Consider the following 21966-nt stretch of genomic DNA (forward strand, 5'->3'; position numbering starts at 1 on the left):
CGCTACCCCCCTAAACCCTCTGGTAAATCCGGCGTGGTAGACCTGTTGGTAGCCAAATCGTTGTAAACAGATACGTTTGTTACCCAGCAAATCCGTTTATTGCAATAGCAGTACATCAGCCTTCTCCCTTTTGGCCTGCCGCATTACCGCCCCCTTTTATTCTTGTCTAGCATTCCCCTCACATTCCAGCTGAGGACCAACATAGAAGTCCTAGGGGTCACTTGCCCAGTCTCCTCATCCGCCATCCAGGGGTTCCAGGACATATGCCCAGACACTGGGCCCTGCGTATCTATTCAAGTAAGTTAGTGAAATCATAAGACAACCATGCAGCACACCCCAACCCCATTCCCCCCCCCCAACACCCGGATACCCGTCCCCCCAACACCATGCAACCCTCTCCCCCCCACGCCCCATACCTCAACAACTCTGAAGTACCTGTCGCGGCCTGGACAGCCCCTGATCCTGAACGTGGGACCCGAGAGCGTCCAAGCCAATGGATCCCCACCAACCCGCCCATGCAACCAACCTCCCCCCCTCCCTCACAAACGAACCTTAAACAAGGGGGAAAGCGTCCACCCTAAGTACATCTCCCCCGCCTTACCGCCACCCCCAAACAATCAACTTCACCATGATACAGCAGTCTCCACGAGTCCTTTCCTCCAGCCCCATACTGCGACCCAGAGTCCTAATACACTTTTTAAGTATATCCCTCACACTTCTTACTGAACTCCGCACATTAAATCTTAATGGGTATGCACTGCACACACCTCTTACACTGCACCTCATATTAATCAAAAAAACTGATACACCACACCCTCCCTAAAAAAAAACAATATGCAAAGTGATTTTGAAATAACTTTGACCTTGCATTGATTAACACACTACTCGCAATACATCAAAGACCTATGTAGGCACTGCATACACTGCTCACACTACATCTGACCTGTGTCTACAGTACACAAACCTCTCCCACTCACTCTCAATGACAGACTCACTAATTCACTCTCACTGACAGACTCTCACTAACAGACTCTTTCACTCTATCACTAACTGACTCTCCCACTCTCTCTCACTAACTGACTGACTCACTCTCACTGACTAATTCACTCTCTCACTAATTCACTCTCTCTTAATAACTAACTCTCTCTCACTAACTGAGACTCTCACAAACTGACTCTCTCACTCAGGAAATAACAAACTCACACTCTCACTCTTCATTCACTCTCACTGACTAACTCTCACCTTCACTGACTAACTCTCTCACTCTAACTGAGTGACTCTCACTGACTGACTGACTGACTCTCTCACTAACTGGCTCACTCTCACTGACTGACTCTCTTACTGACTCTCACTGACTCACTCTTTCACTGACTAACTGACTTTCTCACTCTAACTAACTGACTAACTAACTCTCTCACTAACTGACTCACTAACTCTCAAAAATCACTCTCACTGTTGTAAAAAGTGCCTTCACAAAGAATTAGCTCAATTACTATTGAGCCCACACACACACACACAACCACACACAATAACCACAACCACACACACAACCCCACACAACCACGAACAGCGGGTCAGGTGTAAACATGCCGTAAGATGGCAAGTAGACTCATGATTATCTAGGCCGGGCCAGTATGATTTAAAATGTAGTTACTTGCACTTTAACTGAATGGATCATCTGTCCATGTAAGGCTTTAGTAGTTACAAAATATTTTTACAATTAAACTTTCACTTTTTGCAACTATGTTCATGGTTAAGTACAGTGAGAACATCAGTGGAACCCCTATACTACCCTTCTACTATTCCACCACTCTTCTACAGCTCAGCTCTTCTACCACCATTCCACACCTCTACCACCCCTCTAACACTCTATTACACCTCTACTACCCCTCTACCCCTCTTCTACCCCTCCACTTAATCTCTCCGTACCTAACAAACCCAAACATTTGCTATGCAATAGGTTGCACATTTACACACATTTAATCAATTGACATTATCAATACCAATGCCTTTTATTTATGTTTTAAAAACAAAATCATAAACAAAAAAAAATAATTTGCAATGCAATAGCTCAAACTTAGTAATTGCGAGACCTTTTGCATTGCAAATGCTTGTTTAATATAGCACCTATGTACATAAATTGCACGATGACTTTTTTAACACTCCTTTAATGATTTGCAAAATGTACTGTATTGTCTCTTCTGCGCTTTTATGACCAAATGGCCGAAATAAAGCTTCTTTGACTTGACTTGACTTGCATATGTTGTTTGCATTTTCTAGAACATTATCTTTTTGGAAGTTTTATATAGGGAAACTTGGTTTGGTTATAGGTTAGGTTGGTTGTTTTTCTGAGAAGCTTGTAACCTTTAACAATACCTCCATCTTTACTGTGAAACTTCCTTATTCGAAAATATGGTTAAAAGCTATGGGTTCAAGAAACCTTTCAATGAACTCTTCAAGTTGGCTACCTAATGTTAAGAGAAACATGTTGGATTTGTTTGATGGAATTAAGGCAAATGTTTTAGATCACTGTGATTAATCGAACCTTTTATATTGCTTGATTACTAGAATGTATGTATTTCATACTTGTACAGAAATGGTTATGCTATTGTATATATGGGTCGGTCTTCTGGTAATAATTTATCTTCATGGAAGAGATGCTTGCTGAACTGTATTGTTTGACTTTTTTATTTTGAATTTTTTTTTATTAGGTCCAGACAGCATCAATAAAAAGGACAGTATCACTTACATTACAACTCAAGCTCATACAGTATAATGTTTCATCTCATAATTTACCGACATCAAGACTTTTCATGCGTAACCCTTAGTTCTGTAGGAGTGAACATTATCATCGCCCTCGCTTAAATTCTCCCAGCCTGGTCCTAGGCATCTTATAGTACGGGTCAACATTTCAAAGTGTGCAGTTCCTGTGTACATTTTTAGAAGCACCCAAGTCTATTCGCCCCCCAAAAATTTATAGTAAAACCACACTTTTTCCACTACCACCTCGTTCAGCGTGGTGTTCACTCGTCTGTCTGTGTTGTTTGTAGGTAGTGCAGCAGACGTTCCCAATACTGTTGACTCTTTAAGTCTCATGTGGTAGTGAAATTTATGATGCGATTGTTCAAGCTTCTTAATGCTCAGCATAACTCCTGCTTTCCGAGTAATGTCAGATATGTGGGAACCACTTTTAGCTCCTGCCTATCAAATATCTATTTCAATGTCCTAACCAGAATGTTATGGAAGAACGGGCAGGTTTCAGTTCTTTTCAGAACCTTGGCTCTTTTTCCTTATCCTAAAGGATAAGGAACACAAACTTGGTGTATCCGCATGGAGAAAATTCTATACCACGCCTGGCTTTTCAACAAAAGGAAACGAGAAACATTTTATTCCAGAGGGCCCATGTGTGCAAGTTAGTGCACAAAGCCTAAGCCTGACCGTTGTGAATGGTTCTCTTCTATTGTAAAATGGTTCATACAGAACAATGTGTCTCAACTTTAACACAGCTTAACACAGTATCCAGTTTAGTGAATCCAAGACGTGATAAATGTGTTTTTGTTTTGTTTGTCACCTTCATCATGAGCTGGCATAACTGAGAATTGGGGCAAAAAACTTTACAGACACTTGAACTGACTTTTCAGGTAGAGTTCAGGGTTACGGTTATATTGCATACTATGGTTTTAAAACAGAAATTGCAATTATTTGGCATCTCATATTTTTAATAAAACGTTGATTTTGGATGTGTGGCAAATAGATGCTTATTGATTGACAATTAGTACAAATGTTCATCTTTTTTTGCCGTAGGTTCTGGCGATGGAATTGCTCCACCACAGAAAATCCTATTTCCATCAGAGAAGATTTGTTTGAAATGGCAACAAGTACATCGTGTTGGAGCTGGACTCCAGAATCTTGGCAATACATGTTTTGTTAACTCTGCTTTACAGTGCTTGACTTACACACCACCTCTTGCAAACTATATGCTGTCTCACGAACACACCAACATATGTAAGTACACCAAATTGTTTACGTCCCATAATTTAATTTAAGTAGCCACTATTTTAGGAAACTCTAATCTTGGTGAACCTGTAAACCTCCATTATTTTGTGCTCCATACAGTCTATCAATGTGTGCCCCATACAGTCTATCAGTGAATAAGCATCTTAAGTTCCCGCAGTTCATCCCTTTCCACAAACCTTTATTGGCTGTAGGCTTCACTATAGACCCATAAAGATGTTCGTATAAAGAGGAAGCTTTAACAATCAGTTCTTAACCGAGACATTTTTGCAGCTTTTCTAAAGCTCAGCAGAACAGTTGTATCCTTAATATCATTTACCTATGAGCTCCAAAGCCTCTAGCCCAGTACAGCAAATTTTCTACCCACCTTTTAACTAAACCAAATTCTCTGAATTTTAGGAGTCTGTGAGTATCTAATCCAAGATTTATGGAGAAAAAATATTTAAAGCTGCTTTGATTGTTTCCAGTGTCCCTAGGTTCCCCCTGGTTGCAGTAATAATTTGCATCTTTTACAACCTTGCTATTTGGGACTTTGGGAGGCCACCAGTATGCCATGTAGCTTGGAAAGTATGAGCACCTAAACTAAGTTTTAGCATTGCAGTGCTTTTGTTAATGATTCTGATCCTGCCTAGCTCTCCACGCCTACGAGGTCGTCACAATACCATGGCTCTGCATGTGGCTCCGCATGACGTCACTGGAGTCATAGGAGGACCACGTCGGCGTGATGACGTCAGTTCCCTTTTTTCCCGCTCTGTCGACGCTAGCGTTTTTTTCTGGGACTCTCCATACTTTCGGCTGGATACTTTTAATTTTGATTGTATCTCTCTCTGTTTTGGCATGTCTGCCCGAGGAAGTCGGGTTTTAAGCCCTGTAAGGAATGCGGGGCTCATATGTCGATCACTGACCCTCATAAGGACTGTCTTTCTTTGGTGTTTATCTTCTGACCAAGATGTCGAGGGCTTTTCTACTGGCAGGAAGATGAATCCGAAGGCTCTGAAAGAACGGGAGGCAAGCTGTATATGGCAAAGGCAAGGGAAGAACAAGCATTGGAAATGTAATAGGTCTCGCATTATTAAAGTTTGAGCAGTTGGCATTGAAAATGGCAATGTTGTTAGTGCTAGTTATGGAATTGCAATTATACTGAAATACAATCACATGTAATGCGTAGGTGTATTAAAAAGTTAAATGATAGATAATGGTGTTTAAGAAGTAGTTAATAAATATTGATGTATGTATTTTGCATCTTTTTTTTAAAATCTTAATTATGCAATGGGTATGTTCGTAAAATATGTTTTTGTGACTTTGATTCACAGTTTGCGAAAAAGAAAACACATTTTGCAAGTAAAAGATGTTTATTGATATTGAAAATGCAAACTTTTTTTAATGACAGTTGTAGGTAAGAGCACACATTACTAAATTTGACTCTATAGGAAATATTGCAAACTTTGAATAAGCATACAGTTGTAGGTAAATGGCCACATTACTAAAACTGACCTTATAGGAAATACAGGAAACTTTATTCATTTGTTTTTAAAACCAGCAATCGGTGCATAAACACGCACTTTGAACGTATAGATCTTGCTTACGATGAGCAAGGCTGGCAGTAAATGAGACTGCCAGCCTTTCTTCTCATAAGCATGGACTCTTGCTTACGCACCAATGCAAGTGAATAAAAGGCATTGTCATTTACAATGCCAATAGCTCAAACTTTAATAATGCAAGACCTATTGCATTGCAGGATGAGGTGCACCCCCAGGTTCAACTAACAACCATTGACAAAGCCAATGGTCCTGCCTTGTTGTAGGTATGATGCCACTCGTATATCTGGATGCAATGACAAAAACATCAAAATACAAGTCGGGTGGCACACCGTGCTAAACACAGATTTTTAGCTTAAGTGTTTTAAATCAAGCCCTTAATTACAGTATCCACGCCCCTTTAAGAGGCCCCTAGTTTTTTCATCCCACTTAAAGCCCTGACTTAGAGCGCAGTGTGCGCGTTTGGCGCCCTCCTGCTCCACTGCTCTTCCTGAGTATAAGTGATGATCGCTTTCTGCCGCGTGCACTACATACAGCTCTACAGTACAGTAGCACAATGATGCACACACAGGGCTGCAGCCCGCGGGATGAGGTGCACCCCCAGGTTCAACTAACAACCATGACCAAGCCAATGGTCCTGCCTTGTTGTAGGTATGATGTCACTTGTATCGTATCTCTGGATGCAATGACAGAAACATCAAAATACAAGTCGGGCAGCATAGCGTGCTAAACACAGATTTTTAGATCATGTGTTTTAGGTTTAAAGTATTTTATTAAGGCATAAAAAACACGGGGAGGGGAGCAGGAGGTCAGGCAAACATACAATACAAGAAGCAAAACGTTGCAGCGAGTCAGAAGAAGAAGAGGGAGGCAGGGTGCCCCAGAGGGCAACAAGGCAAAAAACATAAGGCAGTAAGGCGCTGTAAACAACCCCCCGTAGGCCCCCACTCCCTAGGCAAGGCCAAGCCAGAATAGCACTCTGCGACACAGCAAAAGAGAAGCATACCATACCACCAGCCCCTCGACCCCAGAAAAGGAGAAGAAAGAAAAGCAAGGAGGAAAGAAAAGAAAACAACACCCCAACATCCCCGTCCGAAAAGCAGCATTAGAAGCATATAACCCCACTTCCCACCCCCGGCCCCCGGTCCCCAATCCGCACAATCACTCCGCCGCTGGCGCCGGCGGTGTCAGCCTAAGGAGGCGCAAGTACCGTGGGCACGTTAGCTCGCGAAATTCCGTGGACAGCAGTGCCAAAAAGGGATGCCAGAGCTCCTCAAACTGGTCAACATTCCCAGCCACCGTTAGCGATATCTTCTCCATACCCAGTACCTGCCAGAGCCTATGCAACCAACCAGTGATAGAGGGGGCAGTGGGGGTGCGCCAAAAGACAAGTATGTTCTGAACGGCTGAGCCTAGCGCAATCGCAATCTGCCTGCCCCTGCGGGATTTCAGCGGGTACATCAAGTCATTGGGGAGGCCAAGCAAGACATACGCGGGGAAGCGCGGGAGCTCAATCTCAAAATGCCTATCCACCTCATCTAAGACTTCCTTCCAGTAGGCCGACAGCACCGGGCACTCCCAGAGAATGTGCGTGAGGGTGCCCTCCTGTCCGCAGCCGCGCCAACAACCCTTATCGCCTAGTTTGCGCATCTCGTAGAGCCGCTCCGGGGTGTAGTACCAATAGGTGGACACTTTAGTGAAGGTTTCCGTCAGCCCAGTGTGGTACGCAGAGTGCCTCGCCCGATACGCAATCTTGTCCCATTCCTTGTGGCTCAGGGTCCTGCCCAGTTCCCTGTGCCAGCGCTCCCTCCCCGGGTTATGGTAGTGAAACGGCGGGGGTTGGAGAAATTTATACAAATCAGTGATGAGTTTGGCATCCGAGGCCCGGGTCACCAACCATCGCTCATAGGGCGTAATCGTACGGGCGGCGACGTCGCGCACTGAGGGTTGAAGAGCCCAGTGGCGGACTTGCATGTAACGCAGTCTGTCCCCCTCCGTCAGGCCAAACTCCTGTCGGAGCTGCTGGAAGGGGAGCACGCCCTCCGGCCCGTAGATCTGGTAAAGCGCTCTACATCCCGCACTCACCCAGTGGGAAAAGGCCCCCGGCTCCAGGCCCGGAGTGAAGTCCGGGTTGTCAGCAATGGGAGAGAACGGCGACGGAAAAGTGGTGAGCTCCCGTAGCTCACACACCGCGTCCCACACTCTTAGCGGGACCCGGATGATAAAGGAGGCGTAGAGATTAGGCGGGCGGTGAACGCGCCGTAGGAACGGGACCTCCTGGAGGGTACGGCCCGCAACTGCCTGGTCTTGAAAGAGCCAGTGTTTGTCCGATTCCCACCGGCTCCACTCCACCAGGTACCGGAGCTGCGCCGCCTGAAAGTACTTCCGGAGGTCCGGGACCCCGAGACCTCCCGCCTCCGGGGCAAGCATGGAGAGGACCCGCTTCATCCGAGGCTTACGGCCTTGCCACACAAAGCGGGAGATGTCTGCCTGCGCCTGCCGTATCCAGCCCACGGGGGGCTGAAGAGGTAGAGCGCGGAAAAGATACAGGATCTGGGGCAGTATCGTCATTTTCACCGCCGCAATACGGCCCAGCCACGAGAGTAGGCCCTTGTTCCATCGGCCGAGTTCCTCCTTTATCTTTTTGCCTAGAGAGGAATAGTTAGCCGCGACCATGGCAGGCAGGGTGGGAGCAAGCAAAATGCCCAAGTAAGGCACCGTGGAGGAGGACCACTGCAAAGGGAAGAGACTTTGAAGGTCCCGTCTGGTGTCGGCAGAGAGCGACACATCCAGTGCAGCCGACTTAGTCATGTTCATTTTAAAGCCCGCAACGCGGGCAAAAGCGTTCAGCTCCTGAACACAGGCAGGGAGCGACCGCCTGGGGTCATCTAGGGTCAACAAGACATCGTCCGCGTATAGGCTGACAGTGTGTGTGTATTGCCCCATCTTCACCCCAATAGCGTCCGGGTTGTCGCGGATCCTCTGCGCAAACGGCTCCATATAAAGGGCGAAGAGGAGCGGCGAGAGAGGGCAACCCTGTCTCGTGCCGCGCTCAATGGTGAAGCTGCTGGAGCTGTGTCCATTGACACGCACTGACGCCGACGGTCTCCTATAGCAGTTAAAGACCATAGTGCGGAACTTCTCGCCGATCCCTAGTTTCCCAAGGACCAGCTCGAGGTATGGCCAGTGAACCCTATCAAAGGCCTTCTCCGCGTCGACCGATAGCAGCATCCGCTCCCCCGGGACGCGTGAGGCCTTTTCCAGGACGTGCGTCACTCTCTTCGTGTTGTCGACCGTCTGCCTACCGGGTACAAAACCGGCCTGATCTGCCTCCACCAAACCTGGTAAGTGTAGACCCAGTCTGGCCGCCAAGATTCCGGTGTAAAGCTTGAGGTCCACATTTAGGAGCGAAATGGGCCGGTACGAGCCGCACAAGGTCCGGTCCTTCCCCGGCTTGGGGATAACCGACACAGTCGCCGAGAGGAGGTCCGGTGGGATGGCGCCCGGTTCGGAGAAGGAGTTGAACAAGCGAGCCAGGAGAGGAGCGACAGTGGGACAGAAGGTCTTGTAGAACAAGGCCGTGTAGCCATCCGGGCCCGGGGCTTTGCCATGCTTCAGCCGTGCGATCGCGGAGATGACCTCCTCCACGTGAATGTCCCTCTCTAGGTGGTCCGCCTGGGAGGGGTCCAAGACCGGAAGGGTCACGGATTCCAGATAGGCCTCAGCCTCTCCCGGTGGGGAAGATTCTGAAGCGTACAGTGACTCGTAAAAGGACCGAAAGGTATCTGCCACCTCCGCGTCACCGGAAACCGGGATCCCATCCGCTCCCACCAGCTCCTTCACCACATTGCGTTGCTGCGCAACCCTAAGCCTATGGGCCAGGAGCTTACCGCACCTGTCTCCGCCGGTGTAAAAGGCATGTTTCAGGCGCAGCGCTGCGTACTCCGCTCGATCTAGATCCAACGCAGAGAGGAGTTTTCGTGCCGCCTTCAGTTGCTTCCAGACCCGAGGTGCCCCCGTCCGGCGGTGAACCTGCTCAAGCTCCCTAACCTGCGCCGTCAGTTCTTCCCTCTTGCGCTGGCGTTCCCTATTGTCAGCCGAGGAAATGGAGATAAACTCTCCCCTGATGACTGTTTTCAAAGCCGCCCACTGTGTAGCCAGGGACGTGTCAGAGTTGTTATTGTGGGTCAGGTAGTCCTGGATGACCTCCTCCACTCGCTTCACCACCGATTTCTTATGGAGAAGCGTGTCCCGAAGCCGCCACATCCCTCTCGAGGGGGGGGGCGCCGGCCACGCAAAAACTCCGGAGACCGGCGCATGATCGGACAGAGACAAGACCCCGATGTCCGCCGCCGTGGCGGCCGAGCGAAGTGGGCCGCTCACCAAAAGATAATCCAACCGCGAATAAGTGCGGTGTGCGTGGGAAAAGTAGGAGTAGTCCCTATCGGTGGGATGCATGGTGCGCCAGAGGTCATGCAGGTCCATCTCTGCAATCTGGTCCCGCACCGCTCTAGAAAGCTCCCCTGTCTGCGGAAAACGCTGGGCAGACCTATCCAGAGTGGAGTCGAAGACCATATTCAGGTCTCCCCCCAGGATGACATGGCGATCGGGCGAGGCAGCAACGTCCACCAACACCGAGTCCAGGAAACGATCCTGGTGATCGTTTGGGCTGTAAACCGAACCAACCATAAAGGTAACACCTCCTAAGCGCATGCGATACACTAAGAGCCTCCCCTTCTGCTCGGCATGTTTATACAGCACCTCCCCCCGAAAGGAGCTGGCTAAAAGAATGGCCACCCCAGCGGTCTTAGTCGCAGCAGAGGAAAAAAGTTGAGTGGGGAACTTGGCAGAGCGCAGCCTATGGCAATCTCTGGAGAGTAAATGGGTCTCCTGCAGGAGGCAAATATCCGCCTGCGACCCCTCCAATAGGGAGAGGATCGCCCTACGCTTTACGGGGTTATTCAGACCCTTGACATTAAGGGTCACCACTTTCAGGGGTGGCATCGTCTCCAGGGAAACAGCGCGCTATGCAGCAGGCGGGGGATCAGCGGAGGGGCGCAGGGAAGGCCAGAGGCGGCATCGTACTCGTTCGGACAGCTTCGGACGGGACCCCCCCCACAACAAACCAACAATGAAACCCCCCCAAAAACCATTGATGGCAACCGGCCAAAACAAAAAGCAAAAAAACAACACCCCATAGTCTCAGTCTAGCCCAAATGGGCGAGTCTGCAGAAAACAGTCAAGTGGACGTCCAGCCACACACCACCCCCCCGCCCCCCCAACCCCCAGCCCAGCATCGTAAAAGCTAAGAGCCTCTCCCCCCGGAGAAAAATTAGGCCGTCAAGGCCACACCAGTAGATTCAGGCAAGTTCCTGGCCGCAGTCCTCAGGGCCTCCGCCATGTCAGCCCTGATGGTGGGCGAGTCCGGGCGACTCACTGGCGCTGACGATGGGCGCCTTCTCGACCTCCGTCGGCCCCGCCGCTCGGGGCGCCTCCATGCGGGTGTAGCCCCGTCCTCCTCCGTAGCAGTAAGACCCAGCACCCCGCAAACATCTTGTAAGGAGCGCAGCTGATGCAGTACCCCATTCCATCGAAAGATAAGACGGAAGGGGTGACCCCAGGAGTAGACTGTCTCGTGCTCTCGCAGAAAGTCCGTAGCGATGCGGAAAGACCTGCGCTTTTGCAGTGTGATGGCCGACAGGTCCTGATAGAGCGCCACAGGTCTTTCGCGGAAGGTCAATGGTTGCTTCCTACGGGCCTCAGTCATGATGCGCTCCTTTAGAGGGAAATCCGGCAAGAATGCCAGGATATCAGGCGGGGGTGCTGATGACTGGCGCTGGCGGCCCACCCTGAGTGCCCTGTCGATGCGGATGGGGAAATCCGCTCCCTCCTCCAAGATGTCACGGAACAGGTCCTGCAGATAAGCCACTAGGTCCGTACCTTCATCGGCGGATGGAACACCCCGGACCCGGATGTTGTTCCTCCTGGACCTGTTCTCGAGGTCCTCCGAATGGGCCTGGAGCTCGACACATTGCTCCCGGAGGCGGAGGACGTCCTGTTGGAGATGGGTTATCTCCTCATCGCGGCGTTGAGCCGCCGTCTCCACAGTATCGACCCGTTCGCCCAGGCCCTCGACTTCCCTGCGCACCTCCCGGACCTCTCCAGCCACTTCGGTCTTAAGAGTTTGAAATTCCTCCTTGAGGGAGGTGAATAAGTCCTCCATGAAGGACCGCGTGACCGGCGGCTCGCCCGCAGTTGCGTCCGTTGATGCCCGGGAGGCCCCCGGGGACGGCTGCGTCCTGTCGCGTAGTTGCTGGGACCTGCCGAGCATTTCCGGCAAGGTGCGATCACCCCGTGCCGCGCCACGTCTTCCAGTCATCTTGGGGCCCGGCAAAGCCCAGGATTAGTTGCTGTAGGCGAGCGCCACCGCCGAGGACAAGGATAGTGCGTCACAGGCGACAAAATGGCGGTCTGGGCATGGGCAAGACGGCCCTCGGGCCAGCAGGGTAGGCAGCAATGTCCGAAGAGTAGGCCTCCCGTCTCGTGTTCCCAGGGAGGGCAGTAGATGAGCTAGCGCCAGAACGAGTCGAGGCTCCCGTGTGAGAAGGGCGCGGGCAGGGGCCACCGGGCTCAGCCACACAAAGACAAGATGGCGGGAGGGTGGGACCCAAGAAGGCAGCCCGGGCCAGCAAGTCCGTGGGCAACTCTCAAATGATAACGGGTCCGGAAAGTGCGAAACCGGCGCCTCCCCCCATCACCAGTCGATTGCCCGGCTCGGGCACTGCTCGAACTCCGCCATCCAGCGCCTCCGGGCGCGGAGTTCGCAAGGCGTCGCCCCTCGAGACCCCGGGCAGTGGGGGGATCGCTGGTACAGGGCTAAAGTCCGTCGCCCAGCAATGGTGCTTGCCACCAGGGCACCGCCAGGAAGCCACCTCGCTCCGCGGAGTCCTTCTAGTCCGCTCCTTCAGGATCTCCGGCGTTCCGCTTTTCAGCACTCGGGCCAGCCAAGGCGCGCGGACAGCGCCGCACTACGCTCCGCCTCCCGGCTCCTCTCCTCAGGGCAACCCGGGCTCTAGTCCTCGGAGCGATCTCCGAATAAACTTTTCAGGAACTTCCCCCGGGGCTCCAGAAGTCAAAGTGGCACCAAAATGTGCCCCAGGAACTCCGGCACAGTTCTCTCACCCGCAGTGCAGCCGCGGGGGGAGAGAGGCGCAGGAATCGGGGCTCGAGCTGAGCCGGGCCGGAGGAGCTACGGGAGGAAGCGTCCGCTCACCCCGCCATCTTGGCCACGCCCCCAGATCATGTGTTTTAAATCACACCCTTAATTAAATTGGCCATGCCCCTTTACGAGACCCCCAAGTTTTTTCATCCCACCACTGCTCTTCCCGAGTATAAGTGATGAGCGCTTTGTGCCGCGTGCACTACATACAGCGCTACAGTACAGTAGCACAATTACACACACACACAGTGCTGCAGCCCGCGGGATGAGGTGCACCCCCAGGTTCAACTAACAACCATGACCAAGCCAATGGTCCTGCCTTGTTGTAGGCTTGATGTCACTTGTATCGTATCTCTGGATGCAATGACAGAAAGATCAAAATACAAGTTGGGCGTCACAGTGTGCTAAACGCAGATATGTAGCATGAGTGTTTTAAATCACACCCTTAATTACAGTGGCCACGCCCCTTTACGAGCCCCCCTAGTTTTTTCATCTCACTTAAAGCTCCACTGCTCTTCCCGAGCATAAGTGATGAGCGCTTTATGCCGCGTGCACTACATACAGCGCTAGAGTACAGTAGCACAATTATACACACACGGGGCTGCAGCCCGCGGGATGAGGTGCACCCCCAGGTTCAACTAACAACCATTGACAAAGCCAATGGTCCTGCCTTGTTGTAGGCATGATGTCACTTGTATCGTATCTCTGGATGCAATGACAGAAAGATCAAAATACAAGTCGGGCGGCACAGCGTGCTAAACACAGATTTGTAGCTTAAGTGTTTTAAATCACACCCTTAATTACAGTGGCCACGCCCCTTTACGAGCCCCCTAGTTTTTTCATCCCACTTAAAGCTCCACTGCTCTTCCAGAGTATAAGTGATGAGCGCTTTGCACTACATACAGCGCTACAGTACAGTAGCACAATGACACACAACTGCAGCCTGCGGGATGAGGTGCACAGTTGTGTGCCGTCCTCTCAGACCTAGATTCCATAACAGCTGCCCGGGATGGGGTGCACTTCACACGGAGCCGGAGCATCCCCCGCGCCCCACTCCACAGACGGGCGGGGGACGTAGCCGCTGCCCTGTATAGAGAAGGCCCCGCTTCCTACCCACGCTGCTTTCGAGGAAGGGCTTCCTGGGACGTGAGATCAAGAAGCGTGCCTTTACTTAGTTAGCGAAAGGAGGCGCCTACTTCCCAGGACAAATTAATGTTCGCCGAGAAAGGCTGAAGCCTGGAAGCACTTTCAGCTTCTTGCAGCACGGATGCCTCTACCCAAGCAGCCAGAGCCCTGGGTTCATTGGGGAGGGTTAGTCGTCCGCAGGCCGTAAAAACACCAGCACTTCCCTCTCTGCTCCGGTTAGCCCAGATGTACAGAGGAAGGTCGGGTCCCTATATGCTTGTCGGCCGCCTGAGCCGCGCTGAGGGAAACTGAAAGCAATCGGGAAAAAAAACCCAAAGCCGGGAGTGGTGCGCCCGCCTTTCCTGACATATGCTTTGAATTATCACGCATGTGTCTGGCCCGATAATTGAAAGCAATATGCCAGGAAATGCACGTAACAGACACCAATAGGCCAGGGGCGGAGCTATGCGCCCGCCTCTGACCTATGGTATGCTCGCTTTAAAACAACAAGCATTGGAAATGCAATAGGTCTCGCAGTAGTAAAGTTTGAGCTATAGGTGTTATTTATTTTTTTGTTTTTTATTTATGTGTTGTTTTTTCTAAATAGCTAAATTAATAGCTTTCTTCTTTACAAAGCCAATAGTTATAATTTTTGTAAATGTGACACCTCTAGCATTTGTAAAGCAACATGTTTTGTATTAACGGGACTTATATGTGACTTATATGTATTGATATAAAAAAAAATCAATGGCTTTAAAAAACAATTAATAATTAATACGTAAATAAAATGGATTTTATTTTATATTGCCAATAGCTTAAAGTTTATTAAATATATTTAGTGAAGATGCTGTGGTTGCGCTGAGTGAGGGTGAGTGAGGGTGAGGGTGAGTGAGGGTGAGGGTGGGTGAGGGTGAGAGTGAGGGTGAGGGTGAGGGTGAGTGAGGGTGAGTGAGGGTGAGTGAGGGTGAGTGAGGGTGAGGGGTTGAGGGTGAGTGAGGGTGAGGGTGAGTGAGGGTGAGGGGTTGAGGGTGAGTGAGGGTGAGGGGTTGAGGGTGGGTGAGGGTGAGTGAGAGTGAGGGTGAGGGGTTGAGGGTGAGTGAGGATGAGTGAGAGTGAGGGGTTGAGGGTGAGGGGTTGAGGGTGAGTGAGGGTGAGGGTGAGGGGTTGACGGTGAGTGAGGGTGAGGGGTTGAGGGTGAGTGAGGGTGAGGGGTTGAGGGTGAGTGAGGGTGAGGGTGAGGGTGAGCGAGGGTGAGTGAGGGTGAGTGAGGGTGAGGGGTTGAGGGTGAGTGAGGGTGAGGGGTTGAGGGTGAGGGGTTGAGGGTGAGGGGTTGAGGGTGAGTGAGGGTGAGGGGTTGAGGGTGAGTGAGGCTGAAACAAATATATGGTTTCAAAAAATCCAAAACGTTCAAGAAAATAATGCCATATCTCTAAACTATTTCCTAGAATACACAATTTGAATTGGAGATTACAATAAACATTAACCTTAAACCAAATGGATAACCAAATAAGCACGATCAAAATTCACAGCTCAAAGGTTCGGAACAGACCACATCAAACTCAATTGTGAAAAAAAGTCAAATATATTATTGCGTTATGTTAGTCTTTTACAGCAGAATACAAAGAACCTTCGTTTGTAGGTTCATCCCAAAAATTACAGTTAGTAAAGGTATTTTAAAGGTGGAAGGAGTTTCTCTTGCAATATGAGAACAATTAAGTAGACTCCTCTCACATGCAAATAACTTGTAGTCCGATTTCTCCTTCACCTTTAAAGGTTTCTGATATTTCAGACAATATATTGACGTACCATTTAATTATGCACAGCCAGCCTTTGATTTGAGAAATCATGAATTACGTATAAGCTGCTTACGTTATTTAACCAGCAGTAAACTGTATAAGCAGGAAAAACTTACTAGTTTTTTGTTTCAACAAGCTAGAAATGGTGAGGTGAGGCTGCCGGACTGACGGCCAAGTAGAATTTGCTGAAAAGGTTTGCCAGGTGTTGCGATGTATTTAGTTGGTTGGCGAAGGGGGTGTTGTGGATTTTTCCTGCTTTTTTTAGCCGAGCTGCTGCAGATGTTGTGAAGACATTTGGCAATGTAAACAGCTGAGCTGAATGGCCGGGAATGAGTGGGCGGTCGAGGAGGCCGCTGCCGATTTGGTTAATGTTGGAGAAGGCTGAGAACAGCATGCTCGGGAACCAAAGGGCGGTGCAACCTGACGACTGGCCATGCCTGGGTCATGTGATACGACACCAGCAAAGCTGAATGGGGCGCGCTGGTCACATGACGCTGAAAGGGCTAGTTGACTGGCTAATGTAGACCCAGAGGGTGGTGAGAAGAGACATGATGATGACTCTGTAACAGGGTTCATTTTTATTAATGATGGTCCAAAAGCACAAAAAAAATGAAAACAAGCCATCAGTACAACCACCTTGTTAGCTAACAAAGTACTCCTAATATGACGGATAATTACGTTGCATCAGGGAGCACTGTGTGTTGTTAGGAGGGCATTGCTGTGGGGAGGGGGGAGGAGAAATGCGACGCGACATGGCAGGCAGGGGAGGGGGCAGAGCGGGGGTGTGGGAGGAGTGCGGGAACAGACGGCGAGGGGAGGAGAGTAGGAGGAGGAGAGTAGGGGAGGCACGGCCTAGCGGCCGTGCAATCAAGAAGTGAGGGGGCGGGAGAGTAGGCAAGGCAGGCGGCTGGGGGGAGGGGGGAGGAGAAATGCGACGCGACATGGCAGGCAGGGGAGGGGGCGGAGCGGGGTGTGGGAGGAGTGCGGGAACAGACGGCGAGGGGAGGAGAGTAGGAGGAGGAGAGTAGGGGAGGCACGGCCTAGCGGCCGTGCAATCAAGAAGTGAGGGGGCGGGAGAGTAGGCAAGGCAGGCGGCTGGGGGCATGTGCACGCGCTTTTAAGCTCAATGCGCATGTGCATTGAGCTTAAAAGTCACGGGCACTGCAAGGAATCGCCACGATTCCTTGCAAGTTGGATAAAGAGTGGATAAGCCCCCATAGTCTCGCTTGCTCGATGCGCATGCGCATCGACAGGCGAGACCTAAAAACACATGTGAAGGCCAATAGCAGACCGTAAAGGAAACGAGCGTGTGGAATTTGTTGGAATTTACAGGTCCATTTTTAAAACGCCAGTAAAAGGGCTTTACGCTCGCTTCGCTTGCGAGCCCTAAAAAAGGGGTCCTAAAAGATCAAAGTCAAGGTCATCGACTTCGCACGACTCCAAGAGAAAACATAAGAAGAAGAGGCATGCATCTCAGCGCCGGTTGTCGAAGACTGTGGCTTCGAGGTTGCCTTCTCCAGTCCATCGACGTCGAGTAAAGGACTTTGTCTCTCCTTCTCCTTCAGTGTCTCCTCAGGTGACTCCGGTTCATTCTTCATCATATAAGGGGACTCACGAGCAGTCTCTTACGCCGAGATTTTCTACGACACCTGAGGGTGTGTCGACTCCTATGGCTCCGGTGGCTCCGATTCCAGAGGTGCCTCATTTGGATCTCAAACTGGCACAGTACCCACAATTTCCGGGGCTAGGTTCTGATCCATTGCATTTTTTAAATGCGATGTATGGCGTGTTGCCAGTGCCTCGTACCCCTCTAGAGCGCCTTCGGGTCCCATGGGTCCTTTGCGTTTTAGTTTGGGTGTGCCTCACCAGTATCCTCAGGCCCGCTTTGTGCCACTTATGCAGACGGCACCGTCCTGGCAGTTTCCAGCTCCGAGGATGTTGACGCCGTATGTGCAGTCCCCGGCCCCATCCCGTGAACCCACTCGGATTTGTTCGGCGCTGGTTACTACAGCGGACCCTCCTTCGACGCCGCTCCTGGAGCCATTGACGCCGTGTGTGGCGCCCCCGACGCTGTAACCAAAGATGCGCTTGAGGAGAGAGGCTCAGAGGTTGCCGAAGGAGGAGCAGTACCAGGCTGAAGAGATAGAGGAAGGAGAAGTTTGTGATACAGAAGATTTGTTTGATGGATTGTGTGAGGCAAGTGGACTTGATACTTCCCCAGAGTGGGATTTTGCTTCTCAGAAGGCTTCTCCTTCCACAGAGGTTGCACCTTATCATATTGTGATAAGGAAGGCTGTTGAACCTTTGGATTTGCAGCTTCCTATGGCTGAGTATAAGCCTAATTTACTCACAAAGGTGCTTCATTCTCCTTCCTCTGTGGTTGAACCACTTTTGCCTTTCAACAAAGCATTGACCGAGCCAATCCTTGATGTGTTGCGAAAACCGCTTTCTGCTCCTGCAGTTTCAATGTCGGTGTCCAGAAGATATAGACCTGCTCCAGGGGATCTGGTATTCCTTTCATCTCACCCCTCTCCTGAGAGTTTAGTGGTGCAGACTTCATGTTCCAAGCAGTCCACAGGTGCTTTTCTGCAGGCTCCTGCTGACAGGGATTCCAAGAAGCTGGAGCAGTCTTCAAAGAAGGTCTTTTCATTGGCTAGCATGGCTCTGAAGTCTACCAATGCCACTTGTATGTTGGGTAGATATATTCTTGTCCTTATAGACTCTGCCAAACAACTTCTTCCTAAGTTGTCTGAGGAGGATAGGGGAAATCTGAGTGAGGTGCTGGCAGACTCACAGGCTGCGGCTCGCCAGGTCATCCAGTCTGGCCTGGACACAGCCGATTCGGTTGTCAGGGTGATGGGTTCATCCATTGCAACAAGCAGAGATGCGTGGTTGAGGTCTTTGATTCTCTCCCGATGTACAGGCTGCCCTTGATCTTCCTTTTGATGGGTCTAGACTGTTTGGAGAGAAAGCTGACTCTGCTCTGCAAAAATTTAAGGACAGTAAAGCCACAGCGAAGTCTTTGGGGCTGCAGTCTAAGGCGAAAGGTTATGGCTATAGACGATACCGTGGCTTCGGGAAGTCTTCCTTTCGTGGTTATAGACAGTCACAGCAGCAGCAACAGCAGCAAAACCCCTTGTACAAATCCTATAGGGTTAAAGGCAGAGGTTGTCTTCGTGGAACCGGACGTCAGCCTTCTTCCTCCTCCTCCTCTACCTCCCCAACCCCTCCTGGTAATGCAGGAAAGCAGCCCTAGATCCGCCCTCCTGGATCATGTAGGTCCCGTGGGAGGCCAGCATACCCATTTTCTACAGGATTGGAAACTGATCACTTCGGACCTTTGGGTTTTAGATCTGGTAGAAAATGGGTACGCCCTTCCCTTCAGGGAATTCCCTCCTACTTATCCTCATTGCCAAGGGTTTTGCCCGGAGGATCATTTACTTCTCCTTCAGAAGGAGCTTCTTGCCCTGTTACAAAAAGGTGCGATAGAGGTGGTTCCGGAGCAGGAAAGGGGTCAGGGATGCAGCTCCCGGTATTTCCTGATTCCCAAGAAGGATGGCAGGTTGCGTCCTATCTTGGACCTCAGAATCTTGACTCGGTTTCTCAAGCAGGAGAGATTCAAGATGCTCACCCTAGCGCAAGTTCTTCAGGTGCTGAAACAAGAGGACTGGATGGTGTCCATTGACTTACAGGATGCGTATTTTTACACCCCATCCTGAAGTCGCACAGGAAGTATCTCCGGTTTACGGTTGGTTCGCAACACTAACAGTTTGCGGTCCTCCCGTTTGCTCTTACTACTGCACCTCGAGTATTTACCAAGGTGATGGCAGTGGTTACTTCCCATCTCAGGAGGTCGGGGATCCCGGTTTTCCCCTACCTGGACGACTGGCTTCTGAAGGCAGAGTCTTCAGAGATGGTGTGTCATCATCTGCAGGTAACAACCCAGCTGTTGTACAAATTGGGTTTTTCGATAAATGTACCCAAGTCTCACCTGGTGCCCTCACAGCGCAATCTGTTCATAGGGGCAGTCCTGGATACCACTGTGTGTCAAGCTTTTCCGTATCGGCAAAGGATTCTCAACATTCAGTAAATGATTCCTTTGTTTTACAATGTAGCGGTTGTTCCAGTTCTGAAGGTCCTTCGCCTGCTAGGTATTTCTGATAGATACATCTGCCGTGTGGATTCCTCACCTTGTGAATATCCCCTTTGCGTCAGCAACATTCGGAAATTCTTTTTGTAGCTTCGCGCCGACGTGGACGCGGACGTCACAGAGACACGGCTCTGCTCGCGACTCCGCTGACGTCACCGACGCCTATAATAGGCCCACCCTGGCGTGATGACATCAGTTACCTTTTATCCTCGTCGTCGACACTAACGGTTTTCAGGGATCGTACTGTAGCTTTACAGTAACTTTGTTACTATTTACCTGTTATTCTGTTTAACTTTATATTCTTCGAGATGTCGTCGAAGAAGACTGGTTTTAAAGCTTGCGGCGAACGTGGCAAGACTATGTCTATCACCGATCCACATGACTGCTGTGTCTGGTGTTTAAGCTCCGACCATGACGTTGAGGACTGTGCTTGCTGCAAGAAGATGACTTCGAAGGCGCTCAGAGAAAGAGAGGCGAAACTCCTTGTGGCTAAGCTAAAGAGTAAGAAGGAAAAGAAATCTTCGAAGTCTCGAACTCGTCGTTCGAGGTCGAGGTCACGCTCGGAGTCGTCTTCAGCTCACGCTTCGAAGTCTTCGAGGAAGAAGCACAAGAAGAGGAGCCATGAGTCACGTCATCGCTCCGGGAAAGACTCTGGTTCGAGACCGAAGTCCCAGGTCAAGCTCCTGAGTAAAGAGGTGGTTTCGGAGTCGGAGCATGTCTCTGTTGGTGAGGCTTCCCAACCAGGTTCACCCGAATCACAGGAGCAGGTCCATTCTCCAGTTCCATCCAATCCTTCTGGTCAGGAGGAGGAAGGTGAGGAGCAGGGGGCTGGTGAAGTCGAGGTTCCGGTGCCTGCGGGTTCGTCGACCCCGGTTCCAGGACTCGTTGAAGAGGTCGACGTCGTCTCGACTCCGCCTCCTCAGGAACGACCCAGAGAATCTTATCCTGAGTTTCCAGCTCCAGGTCAGGATCCATCTCAGTTTCTGAACGCCACGTTTGGTGTCTATTCTAGGGCAATGTTCCCGTCTGGTGCACCTGTTGGTCCCACGGGTCCTATGGCTTTCAACTTGGGTGTTCCCCAGGCTTACGCCCCTGCGCCCTTCATGCCTTTTATGCCAGCTATACCACCGCATTGGCATTTTCTGACACCTCCGGTGTCATCGACGCCGAAACGCTCGACGCCGACTCCGTCGACGCCAGTCACATCGACGCCGATGCCTACGACTCCGAGGCAGGATTCTGTCCGACCTCGAGCTGAGAAGCCTCGTCCGACGTCGGGTTCGACGCCGGCTCCGGCGCCGTCGGAGTCGATTCCGAACCTGTTGGCTTCGGTTGTGAAGGAAAGGTCTCGGAGAAAGGCTCAGAGACTTCTGGAAGGGGATAGGTATCTATATTCAGATACTGAAGAAGGAGAGTTACGGGATACTGAGGATCCTTTCGAAGATTTGTGTGAGGCCAGTGGGATTGAACTGTCACCTGAGTGGGAGTTGGCTTCAGTTTCCAATGTGCCATCAAAGGATGTGGTGCCTTATCACACTGTTATTAAAAAAGCAGCAAGTCTGTTGAATATTACTCTTCCTACTGCTGACTATAAGCCTAACATCTTGACTGAGGTTCTTCATTCTCCCTCGTCAGTAGTTGAGCCTGTGTTACCCTTCAACGAAGCTTTGACTGAGCCCATCTATGAGGTCTGGAAAAAGCCTTTGTCTGCTCCTGCAGTTTCAAGAACAGTTGCGAGGAGGTACAGAGTGGCACCTGAGGACCCTGCGTTTTTATCGATTCATCCCTTGCCTGAGAGTTTGGTGGTGCAGGCTGCTTGCTCTAAGAAATCTGCTGGAGCTTTCCCACAGGTTCCTGGGGACAAGGAATTCAGGAAGCAAGATCAGGTTGCCAGGAAGGTCTTCTCATCAGCCAGTATGGCTTTAAAGTCAACCAACGCAACGTGCCTGATGGGGAGGTATATCCATGCCTTGATGGATTCTGTCAAGCAGCTAGTTCCGAAAATTCCTGAAGATGACTGGAAGGATTTCCAGGAGGTGATTTCAGACACTCAAGCAGCTGCGAGACAGGTGATTCAGAGTGGCCTGGACACTGCTGATTCGGTGGCAAGGGTCATGGGTTCAT

The 21966-nt window shown here is 50.5% G+C and overlaps 1 protein-coding gene across 4 annotated transcripts in view; it reads left to right on the top strand.

Moving 5' to 3' along the window:
- Positions 1 to 21966, top strand: part of USP42 (ubiquitin specific peptidase 42) — a 674575-nt gene that overhangs the window by 97242 nt on the left and 555367 nt on the right. For all 4 annotated transcript variants that reach the window (XM_086940745.1, XM_086940747.1, XM_086940748.1 and 1 more), the window contains exon 3: positions 3805 to 4005. In XM_086940745.1, the coding sequence (XP_086796871.1) occupies positions 3805 to 4005 (201 nt within the window). The remainder of the gene's footprint in view (positions 1 to 3804; positions 4006 to 21966) is intronic.

This window comes from Lissotriton vulgaris, chromosome 10 (assembly GCF_964263255.1).
Source record: "Lissotriton vulgaris chromosome 10, aLisVul1.2, whole genome shotgun sequence".
Taxonomy (NCBI): Eukaryota; Metazoa; Chordata; class Amphibia; order Caudata; family Salamandridae; genus Lissotriton; species Lissotriton vulgaris.